This window comes from Pteronotus mesoamericanus, unplaced genomic scaffold, assembly GCF_021234165.1.
Source record: "Pteronotus mesoamericanus isolate MK-2021 breed Mesoamerican mustached bat unplaced genomic scaffold, CSHL_Meso_final contig_24, whole genome shotgun sequence".
NCBI lineage: Eukaryota > Metazoa > Chordata > Mammalia > Chiroptera > Mormoopidae > Pteronotus > Pteronotus mesoamericanus.
Genome location: NW_026555100.1, coordinates 21358551 through 21371205, shown reverse-complemented (window position 1 = coordinate 21371205; position 12655 = coordinate 21358551). Strand labels below are relative to the sequence as shown.

General features: G+C 35.6%; 1 protein-coding gene across 13 annotated transcripts in view; it reads right to left on the bottom strand.

Annotated features, from left to right (window-relative positions):
• PCDH15 (protocadherin related 15) overlaps positions 1–12655 on the bottom strand; it is a 704528-nt gene that overhangs the window by 157526 nt on the left and 534347 nt on the right. For all 13 annotated transcript variants that reach the window (XM_054572779.1, XM_054572777.1, XM_054572778.1 and 10 more), the window contains one exon: positions 908–1048. In XM_054572779.1, the coding sequence (XP_054428754.1) occupies positions 908–1048 (141 nt within the window). The remainder of the gene's footprint in view (positions 1–907; positions 1049–12655) is intronic.

Genomic DNA, 12655 nt, shown 5'->3' with positions numbered 1-12655 from the left:
TTTTTCTAGATAACTATAGAAAATATAAAACTTTAAACATTTAATAAAATGGATTATTTTTGATAATGGTGAAGGATAGTATTACTTAAAATTCTCTGGAAGTATAACAAATCTTATGTAAGCTTGATCCAGCAATTCTGCCTTACTGTAGTTACTGACCTTAATGAAAAATATTGGCAAATGGCAAATGATAATTGCAAAAGGATTTTCATTAAAGTAAATATTATTATAACAAAACATAGGGAACAGCCTAATTATCCAACAATAAAGCATTAAATTAAAAATAGAATAGTATATTCTTTTTTTTTTTGCTTCTATGTAATAGAGACCTTAATTTATTTTACACAGACAAAAGCAATATATAATCATCCAAGTTTTTCCTAAATAAAAAAATGGTATCTTAGAAAGAAATTTAATAACATGATACAAATAAAGGTAACATTTTCTAAGGAATCTTGTGGATCCAGTTTCTGTGGAAACACAAAAGTTAACTATACTTGTTGTAGAATAGTATATTCTTACAACAAAATATCATACAAGCATTAACTAATAATAGTATCTATTGGTATGTGTAATATATTATTAAGTTAAAAAACAGTATGAATAAAATATGATCAGTGTATTTTAAAATATGTATTTGTATACTTGTATTTGCATAGAGTAACTTAATAAGGATAGAAAGTAAAATGGTAAATTCTAGTTACCTCCAAGACGTGAAATATCAAATGATTTTTTTCTTTTTACCTAACTTTTTGTTTTAAATGTCAATGCAGTAAAAATGTATTGCTTATAATTTTAAAAGATTAAAGAGAAGAAAAACAGAAAGAAGTATGATCATCTGTTGAACCAAACTCTCAATCAAAAGTTGTACATCTAATAGACAATATAAGGAAAACACTGAACTGACCTTAAAAATGGTCGTAGGTTCTTCATTAAGATTGACTCGAGTTATTACTCTTCCAGAATCTTCTTCTACATCAAAAATACTGGCAGGATAAGGAGACAGGACATCATCTACTCTGTACCTCACACGACTTGCAGGCAATCCCTAAAACAAAATCGTATGTTTTTAATTTAAGTCAAAATAAAAACAAAATGTAGTGATAATGTTAAACTGATTTTTCAAATGCGTGGCCTTTAAGAAGTGAAAAATGATATTTCAACTTTCCATAATTTCAGGTTTGCGATGTAGCAGAATCTTTATTTCATTAGGATAACAATCTGAATTAGTAAAGTGTTATACTATGCCTTGTTTAAATTATGTGAAAAAATAAAATAATGCTTGAATTGGCTACCTTCTCTTCAACTTTCCTTTAATATTTCATCTAATATTCTAGACAATTTATGTAATTTTAATTTAATTTTATTTTATTTGAACTCTGTGAGGCTCAGCAGGTGCTAGTGTGTGGGACTGTGGTAAAGTAAGGAATGTATATGAAAATGAAGGAAACAAAAATTGTTTACCATCTGCTCTGTGTTATTTACCAGATTTAGTTTTTTCCTAAATAAATTTATTCCCACAACAATCCTTTAAGAGAATATTACTAATGATGATGATAGTAATAATAGTAAAATAATAAAAGCTAACATTTGTTGAAAGTTTATTATGTGCAAGAATCATATTAAAGATGACAAACGTATACTCTATCACCCATATTTTAGTTCATGAACTTGAGGCTTATAAGGAGTTAACTACTGTGGAGTTGTCCCAGACAGACCAAGCTAAGTTGGAATATCAAATAAATATTTATTTTAAAGAAAGAAAAGGAGACTATGATGAGAAAAATAAAAATTTGTTGGATATCCTCACTTATATTAGCGTTTAAACTGTTTTTATTTTGAATTATATAAATGATACTGGGGAAGATACTGTAATCTTTTCTGTGTTTAAGGTCTATAAATCTTTTAAACTAGTCCCAAGTCCCAGAAGTCAAGTAAACAACTCAAGCACAGAGCTAGTATATGGTAGAGTTTGACTTAAAACCCAAACAGACATTTTATTACATCATTAAACTCTTAAGAGAAAAACACCTCCATTTAGCATTATGATGCAGAAAAATTAAAGGTATTAACCTTATACACTGTTTCTTTGGTTGGGCTCAGTGGTACTTTGGTATAAGGAAGCTTTTAAGTACATAGTTCTCTGTATTGTTGATCTTCTTCATAACTCTCCTCAAATGTAATCTGTTGATCATGCTGTTTCCTTAATCTTATTTGGGGTATAGGACAAATATGTTAGCCTTCTGGACTTGTAAAATTCCCTAATTATTATCTGAAAGCTCAGTTCTTTCAGACATTACACATCACAGTTGATCACTACCTCCTTAAACACCTTTTTACCTTCTTTCACACCTCTGCCTTTTCTTCTTCCTTTCTGCTGCTCTGTCTCAAACACTTTCTTTGTTCTCACTCTTTCTGAGTGTCCCAAGGCCCTATCACAGAAACTTCAATCTTTTCTACCGCTACTGCAGACCTCTAGAATCTATTCTAGTCCAATGGCTTTAACTACTTTTTATTTGTTCATAAATCCAAACTTTAAACTTCTGGCTATACTCTCATTTTTTAAATTCAAAATTATTATAAACAGTTGTCAATGTAGAAATCTATTTTCAATCAAGTCTTGCCAAAACTTCAATGAAAGCCCTATATAGGTTACTTCTCATATCTTCCATCAACCTATAGTATTCTCCCTTATCCATACTTTCACTTTCTATACTTTCAGTTTCACATGGTAAACCATGGTCTGAAAAAGTTAAATGGAAAATTCCAGAAATAAGCAATTCATAAGTTTCAAATTGCACACTATTTTGAATAATGTGATGAAATCTCTCACTGTTCATAACACTTTATGAACAGTGAGAGATTTCTGCCTTGGCCATATCTGGGATATGAATTATCCCTTTGTGCAATGTATCCATGCTATTATTGTTATCCACCTATTATCACCTATTAGTCACTTAGTAACCATCTAGGTTACCAGATAAACTGCAGTGCTTGTGTTCAAGTAATCTTATTTTACAAAAATTATGGAATATAATCTTGAGCTGGAATGCTGAAGGTCACATGCATGATCATTGAAAGACTGCAACCTCTGAAACAATACTTTGATGATGAGAGAGAATGAGAGAGAGTAAGAGAGAGAACAATTTCTGAATACAATGTTCTTCAAAAAGATTTTGGCAAAAAACTTCAACTATCAAGGATTCCCAACTATCAACATCGTCTGCCTCTAACATGCAAACATCGTCTGCTTCTAACATGCAAACATCATAGCTCCATGATCCAGGATCACCCTAAGCAGATAGTCCTGCTATTAGCATGAGGTCAGAAGGTCCATAATTGCCAACACTACATCACAATACCTATGTCTCCCCCCTCACTTCATCTCATCATGTAGGTGTCTTACCATCTCACATCATCACAGCACGAAGGGTGAGTTCAATACAACATATGTGGAGAGAGAGACCAACATTCACATAACTGCTATTACAGTATACTCTTATAATTGTTCCATTTCATTATCAATTATTGTCGAATTGTTGTTAATCTCCTACTGTGCCTAATTTATAAATTAAACTTTATCATGCATGTACAGAAAAAAACATAGTATACAGGGGTGGGAAAAAATAGGTTAAATTACCAGCCGTGATTACCTAAATTATAATTAATAAGTAAGAATATGAAATAATAACAATAAGACAAATAATACATGTAAATAGTACAATAGTTGATAAATAAATAACAATATAAGAATAAAGTCTACATTTCACACACTCATAACTATAAACCTACTTTGCCTTCCCCTGTATATATAGTTTAGTATTCTCTTTGGTTTTCCTTTTATGCTATTAAAGTTATTTTTAAAAAATATTTAAATTTCCAATTATTTCTCATCACACCAGGAATTTAATCCAAATTCCTTAGTTGGGGCTATCCAATCCTGAAAGCACTTCATTTCTCCCTGCCTATCTAACTTCATCTTCCTTTTTTCTTGCTGTTGTTGTTCCTATCTCATGCCTTTTCCCTTTACCTGCCCCACGCTTCTCCCAGACTTTTGCCAACTAAATTTACCCTCCTATTCCCCAAGTACTCTCTAACTTATCATTTTTTATTTATTTTTTTTCAGCAACCCTACATGAAATCATACTATACATTCTCTATGTTTACTTATGTACTGTTTGTCTTTCATATAGGAATGAAAGTCCACAAGACTGTATATAAATGTCTTGAATTGTATCTGACACATATAGGCACTGAAGGAGTGCTTGAATGAAATCATAGCTTAGTGAGTGAATAACCATGTGTCAAGGATGTCCAGATGTTTCAACTGATATTTAAAATATAAATAGATTTCAAGATTTCACAATATCAAACACTGAAAGAATCTTGAGAAAATGTTAGGGAACTGTGTATTTAAAGAATAAAATAAATTATCTTAACATAATGTTCTCCAGGACTATCCATGCTATTGCAAAGGATATTTTTTTTCTTTTTTACAGCCTAGAACTATTTCATTGTGTGTATTTACTATAGTTGTTTCATCCACTCAACTACTGATGGACACTTGGACTGCTTCTATATCTTGGTGATTGCAAGCCAGTAAGAGAAAGAAAATTAGCATATGATTTCATTCATAGGTGGAAACTAATGAACAAACTGAACTAACAAGCAAAACAGAGACAGAATCATAGATAGGGAGCAGGATGACAGCTATGTCTGGGTAGGGATGAGTTAGGGAATGGAGGGATCAGGCACAAAAGAAAAAGGGCTCATACAGGCAGGCGGGGGATCCTATTACGCCGGGAGCACGCTCACGGAGCCGGCGTGAGAGTGCAGAGAGATCCCAAAAAATAGCCCAGCCCTGACCGAAGAGGTCACAGAGCTTCTCCAAGCAGGAGTCAGACACAGGCATTAGACTCCTGGAAGGCTCAAACAAACAACCCAAGGTCCTATAGGGTCAACAACTGACATCATCAGAGGCAGGCCCAGAAAGAAAAGTAAAGGACAAAAATACTTAACAGACTCTCACAAACATGGGAAGGAAAAGATGTTCCCCCCAAATGAGTGGGAAAGGGGACTCCCCACAGAGAGAGCTAAATGAAATAGAGGCAAGGGAACTATCATATACTGAATTCAAAACAATGGTTCTAAGGAAGCTCAATGAGCTCAGCCAGCTCAAAGATAACGACGAGAAACTGCAGAGAAACTATCAGGATCTTACAGCAAACTATATCAACCTGGAAAAGGACATAGAAACTATCAAGAAGACACAAGAGGATATGAAGAATACCATTTCTGAATTGAAGAACACAGTAGAAGGAATCCAAAGCAGGCTGGATGAAGCTGAGGATCGAATCAGTGAGATGGAGGATAAGGTAGAAAAAAGCTCCCAGAAAGAACAAGAAATGGAAAAACGGCTCACAAGGAATGAAGAAGCATTTAGGGAAATGCAGGACAACCTGAAACGCAATAATATCCGTATAATAGGGATACCAGAAGGAGAAGAAGAGGAACAAGGGATAGAGAACCTCCTCGAAAAAGTAATGATGGAAAATTTCCCTAATTTGAGGAGAGAAAAGCTCTCGTGGATCCAGGAGGCACAGGGGACCCCACTCAAGAGGGACTCAAAGAGGTCCACTACAAGACACATCATCATTAAAATGGTAAATGTCAAAGACAAAGAGAGAATCCTCAAGGCAGCAAGGGAGAAGGAGAAAGTAACATACAACGGGGCCCCGAAAGGCCTAGGAGCTGACTTCTCAACAGAAACACTACAAGCCAGAAGCAACAAATATTCCAAGTCATGAAAAGCAAGGGCCTACAGCCAAGGCTGCTCTACCCAGCTAGGCTCTCAATTAAAATAGAAGGGGAAATACAGAGTTTCCCAGACAAGAGAAGGCTAAAAGAATACATCTCTACCAAACCAGCACTCCAAAATATGCTAATGGGACTGGTTTAAGCAGATGAAGGAAAAGAATGAGACAGAGAGGAACACAGGTACAAAGAGAAAAGACGAGTAAGTTTCTATCAGTAATATCTCTCAATGTGAATGGACTAAATGCCCCAATCAAAAGATACAGGGTAGCTGAATGGATAAGAAAGCATGACCCACACATAGGCTGCCTCCAAGAGACCCACCTAGAGCAAGAGACATACACAGATTGAAAGTAAAGGGATGGAAAAAAATATTCCAAGCAAATGGGTAAGAGAAAAAGGCCTGGGTGGCCATACTTGTATCAGACAAAGTAGATTTCAAACAATGGCCATAAAAAGAGACCCAGAGGGGCACTTTATAACACTTAAAGGAAGAATCTAGCAAGAAGTCATCAACATTGTAAACTTATATGCTCCCAATATAGGAGCCCCGAAGTTTATAAGGAAATTGTTGGATGACTTCAAAAAAGATATAGACAGCAACACACTGATAATAGAGGATTTTAACACCTCACTGTCAAAAATGGACAGATCTTCCAAACAAAACATTAATAAACATATTGTGGCGCTGAATGACACACTGAATCAAAGAGGCTTAACTGACATATATAGAACCTTACAAGCCAAAGAAGAAAAACACACATTCTTTTCAAATGCTCATGGCAGTTTTGCAAAGATAGACCACATGACATGACACACAGCAAATCTCAGCAAATTCAGGAAAATTAAAATAATAACAAACTTTTTCTCAGACCACAAGGGCTTGAAACTGGAAATCAACAGCAAAGAGAAACTTCAAAAACTTGCAAACTCATGGAGACTGCACAGTAGACTATTGAACAATGAATGGGTCAAGAATGAGATAAGAGAAGAAATCAAAAAATTTCTGGAAACAAATGAAAATGAACAGACAACTGTCCAAAACCTATGGGACACAGCAAAGGCAGTTCTGAGAAGGAAGTACAGGCTTACCTAAAAAAGACAGAAACATTTCAAATAAAAGACCTAACACTACAACTTCAAGAACTAGAGAAACAACAACAAATAAATCCCAGAGCAAGTAGAAGGAAGGAAATAGTCAAGATTAGAGCAGAACTGAATGACATAGAGACAAAAAGAACAATTCAGAGGATCAACCAATCCAGAAGCTGGTTCTTTGAAAAGATAAATAAAATTGACAAGCCTTTAAGCAGACTCATCAAGACAAAAAGGGAGAGGACCCAAATTAATAATATCAGAAATGAAAGAGGAGAAATAACAACTTATACCACAGAAATACAAAGGATCGTCAGAAACTACTATGAACAATTATATGCCAAGAAATTTGAAAATATTGATGAAATGGACAAATTTTTAGAAAAGTATAATCTTCCAACATTGAAGGAGGAAGAAGCAGAAAGCTTGAAGAGACTGAGAACAGCTGGGGAAATTGAAGCAGTAATCAAGAAACTCCCGGCACACAAAAGCCCAGGGCCGGACAGCTTCACAGGAGAATTTTACAAAACATTTAAAGAGGAGCTAACCCCTGTCCTTCTCAGACTATTCCAAAAAATCCAAGAGGAGGGAAGACTCCCAGACTCTTTCTATGAGGCCAGCATCACCCTGACCCCAAAACCAGATAAAGACCCTACAAAGAAAGAAAACTACAGGCCAATTTCGCTGATGAACATAGATGCTAAAATCCTCAACAAAATATTGGCAAACCGCATCCAGCAATACATTCAAAAGTTTATCCATCACGATCAAGTGGGATTCACCCCAGGCATGCAGGGATGGTTCAATATACACAAATCCGTAAACGTGATACATCACAGAAATAAAAGAAAAGACAAAAACCACATGATCATCTCGATAGATGCAGAAAAAACATTTGAGAAGATATAGCACCCATTTATGATCAAAACAGTCAGCAAAGTGGGAATAAATGGGGCATTCCTCAATGTAATAAAGACCATATATGAAAAACCTACAGTCAATATCATACTCAACGGGCAAAAACTGAAAGCTTTCCCACTAAGATCGGGAACACGACAAGGATGTCCGCTCTCACCGCTTCTTTTCAACATGGTATTGGATGTCCTAGCCACAGCGGTCAGACAAGAGAAAGAGATAAAAGGCATCCAAATAGAAAAGGAGGAAGTAAAGCTATCATTGTGTGCAGATGACATGATAGTGTACATAGAGAACCCTGTAGACTCTACCAAAAAACTCCTCAACCTAATAAGTGAATTTGGCAAAACAGCAGGATACAAACTCAACATTCAGAAATCAAAGGCATTTTTGTACACCAGCAATGCAATAGAAGAAGAAGAAATCAGAAAAAAAAAATACCGTTTGATATAGCAAGAAGAAAAATAAAGAACCTAGGAATAAATTTAACCAAAGACGTAAAAGACCTGTACACAGAAAACTATACAACATTGAAAAAAGAAATTAAGGAAGACAGAAATAAATGGAAGCATATACCGTGCTCATGGATTAGAAGAATTAATATCCTCAAAATGTCCATATTACCCAAAGCAATTTATAGATTCAATGCAATCCCTACTAAGATACCAATGATGTATTTCACAGAAATAGAACAGACATTTCAAAAATTTATATGGAACCATAAACGACCCCGAATAGCCGCAGCAATTTTGAGAAAGAAACACAAAGTAGGAGGGATCACAATACCGGACATCAAACTCTACTACAAAGTCACCATACTCAAAACAATCTGGTACTGGCACAAGAACAGACCCATAGACCAGGGGAACAGAATAGAAAGCCCAGAAATAAGCCCAGGTCTCTATGGGCATCTAATATTTGACAAAGGGGGCAGAAGCATAAAATGGAGCAATAATAGCCTCTTCAACAAATGGTGTTGGGAGAGCTGGGCGGCTACATGCAAAAAATTGAAATTGGATTGTCAGCTGACACCATACACAAAAATAAACTCAAGATGGATAAAGGACTTAAATATAAGTCGCAACACCATCAAAGTCCTAGAGGAGAACACTGGCAGAAAACTGTCAGATATCCCATGCAGCGATTTTTTCACTGATATGTCTCCTAAAGCAAGGGACATAAAGGAAAGAATAAACAAGTGGGACCTCATCAAAATAAGAAGCTTCTGCACGGCAAAAGAAAACATCAGCAAAATGAAAAGGGAACCAACTGTATGGGAAAATGTATTCGCTAATGATACAGCAGATAGAGGTTTGATCTCCAAGATATATAAAGAACTCACTCAACTCCACTCCAAGAAGACAAATGATCCAATTAAAAAATGGGCAAAGGACCTGTGCAGACACTTTTCCAAGGAGGAGATACAGAGGGCCCAGAGGCATTTGAAAGGATGCTTTGCATCACTAGCCATCAGAGAAATGCAGATCAAAACCACCATGAGGTACCATCTCACACCGGTCAGAATGGCCATCATAAACAGATCCACAAACAACAGGTGCTGGCGAGGCTGTGGAGAAAAGGGAACCCTAGTCCACTGTTGGTGGGAATGCAGACTGGTGCAGCCACTATGGAAAGCAGTGTGGAATTTCCTCAAAAAGCTGAAAATGGAACTGCCTTTTGATCCAGTGATTCCCCCGCTGGGACTGTACCCTAAGAACACCAAAACACCAATACAAAAGAACCTATGCACCCCAATGTTCATAGCAGCACAATTTACAATAGCCAAGTGTTGGAAGCAACCTAAATGCCCATCAGTAGATGATTGGATCAAAAAATTATGGTACATATACACAATGGAATACTACGCAGCAGAAAGGAAAAAAGAAGTACTAAACTTCGTGACAGCATGGATGGAACTGGAGAGCATTATGCTAAGCGAACTAAGTCAGGGGGCGAAAGACAAATACCATATGATCTCACCTATAAGTGGAACCTAACCAACAATACAAAGATGCAAGGAAAATAAGACCAGCAACACTGAAAGGAAAAGAAATCAACAGAGACAAGAGGGAAGGAGGAAGGGAGGGCGGGGAAAAGGAAGGGGAGGCGGGGAAAAGATAGGGAAGCGGAAAGTCAAGGAACATATAGCAAGGACTCATGGACAAAACCAAAGGGGAAGAGCTGAGGGAGAGAAGGAGGGAGGGGGCAAGGGAAGGTGGTGGGGGGTAGGCAGAGACAAATGTATTTCAAAAAATAAATTAAAATAAAATTTAAAAAAAGAAAAAAAGAAAAAGGGCTCATAGACATGGACAATAGTATGGTGGCTGTAGGGCTAAGGGGGATAAATGGTAATGGAAAAAACTACAATAAAAACATATCGTTGTTTTAGGTTATCATCGAAGAAAATACATATTTCAGATATCCACCAAAAGAGATCCATTTAATTTTATTCTTTCGTTCAACTGTCTAAATAACAATATCTCTTCCTTAGCACAGAGATCTTAGTCTCATGAGGTAAAATTTACTTTGCCATTTTAGGCAATGAAAAATTTCAAAAGGAGACTATAAAATAAACCTGAATCCAACATAATTTAAGTGAAGTTAGAAATCTCATACATGGAATAGCACATGGAAAGAAAACTATTTAAACAGTGTTTGAATTTTGCCTTATATATCTAGCCACAATCAAGAGGCAGTATCAAAGAAAAAAAGGAAAATAATTTACCAAGTTATAAACATTAATTTAATAGGAAAGTGATAAAATTACCTGCAGATTCTCTTTAGCAGGCAGTGGTGATAAAGATGGAGTTTCCTATCATGTCTCTTGGAGTCTTTTGAAGGGTGAGTACAAGGAGGTCCTTCTTTAAAATTTTATGGAAAATTTGAAAGGACATGTGAGAAGCATAGCACAACAGCTTTTTTGTAACCTCCTTGACAGCTATTTCTTATATATCCAGCCAACCTCTTTTATTGGAGCAAGTGCTATTTCAGATAACCACGGTTTTAAAAGACTAATGAGGTGCTGGTACAGCAATCCTTCTCAATGTCAACTTCCATCCACTAAAACATCCTTTGATATTTTTCAAAAAGTAATGTACTCTTTTTAGAGAAATATATTTTCTTCAACAAAATATTCAAAAAAGAGTCAGGCTATTACTAGAAGCTTAATCATTCAAGGGGTGCTGAAATCCTCAAGTTGTCATCGGTAAGGACAATTAAAATTAACCATAATTTAGAACATATCACAAAAGCTTTTATGTCTGCCATAAGATAAAACATACTCAATGCAGTCTAAAGAACAGTATCATAGAACTAAGTCATAATACATTTATTTCATATAGGGTATATTTTCAAAATAAATTAAAATATACAAAATATTAGCAATTGGAAATTTTATGTTATTTATTCCCTAACACTTCCCATCTTGCTCATATATTTTATAGTACCAGTATTGATTTTAGGTAACATTCAGTATATGTGGAACTCGTTCATTTATTCATTCATTCAACACATTTACTGACTGGACATTGCTGAATCCTAAGAGTACAGAAATGAAAAAATTCACAGCCCAGTGGGGGAGATAGAGTTCATCTTATCTTCCTTATTGATCTTCATGTACAACAATGCAGCTGCATGGGCTTTATAAAACACCAAGCTCACATTGACCTCAGAACTTTCCCATTTTTTGTTCACTCTGCCTGCAACACCCATGCATGGCTTGTTCCTTCTAATATTCAGGTCTCAGATGACACTTCTGAGTCATATGACCCACCTATATACCACTCTGAGTCAAAATTTCTTAACTTTTCTTTATAGTATGTATCCCTGTATAGTATAGTATGTAGGCCCCAATGAACAGGCCTATCCCTGTTCATTGACTGTGAGCTCATATGAGCAGGTGATGTTTTGGCTTGCCATTATTTAAATATAGTCAATAAAAATTAGTTAAGTGAATATTTAAAGTATGAACAATGCTTATTATATGTATATTGTGAGCTGCCAGGATGAACAACCCTAGAAACTATTACTTGTACGATAGAATGAGAATGGCTGAGATTTCTATCCCCTATAGTTGAAAATATATTTAGCTCATGTTCCTGTTTGCAGTAGCCACATGTACATTTTTTTTTGTGAGCAGAAAGGAAGTAAAAATGATGTCAATGAGTTTGGTTTTTGGGAAGGGAATTCACAAAAGAGGTGATAATAGAACCTATAAAAATGTTGATCCTAAAATGTAGAAGAACAGAGGAGAATAAATATTCCTTTAAAAAGATCCCTGAGTACTGTAGTAAAGAAATAAAACCACCTATCATAATGAAAAATTTTCTTCTCCTTTTTTTTCCTGCATTGGGTGAATGCAAAGTACTATCTCTTCCCTACATCTCAGTTTCTCAGCTTATATCCCATGTTAGTTCCTATTATACTTAACACATCTTGATTTCAAGCCATCATTTTAGTAATGACATAATTCTCTGGATTTTTAAAATAAATGAATTATCATATGACCTACAGTTATATTCTATAGCTGATGTGTCCTTATACCAACTACAGTGCACGATCTATGAAGGGGAGCCAAAAAAAAAAAAAAAAGAACAAAATGAAACATTTTCTGGAGGGTGGGCCTCTTGGAACACAGGCTTCCCTTGCTAGGTGAGTGTTCTAGGAACACATCGGTATCAGTGCACCAGGTGGCATTGTTGTGAGAGGCTGCATTCACCTTCAGTGAATTTTGTTTGGAAAACTCTTTCAGCATGTTTGCCCATATGATGGGTGACTTACAAGTGCACCTGCCCACACCATGCTGAGTATTCAGCAGTTTTTGACCAAAAAC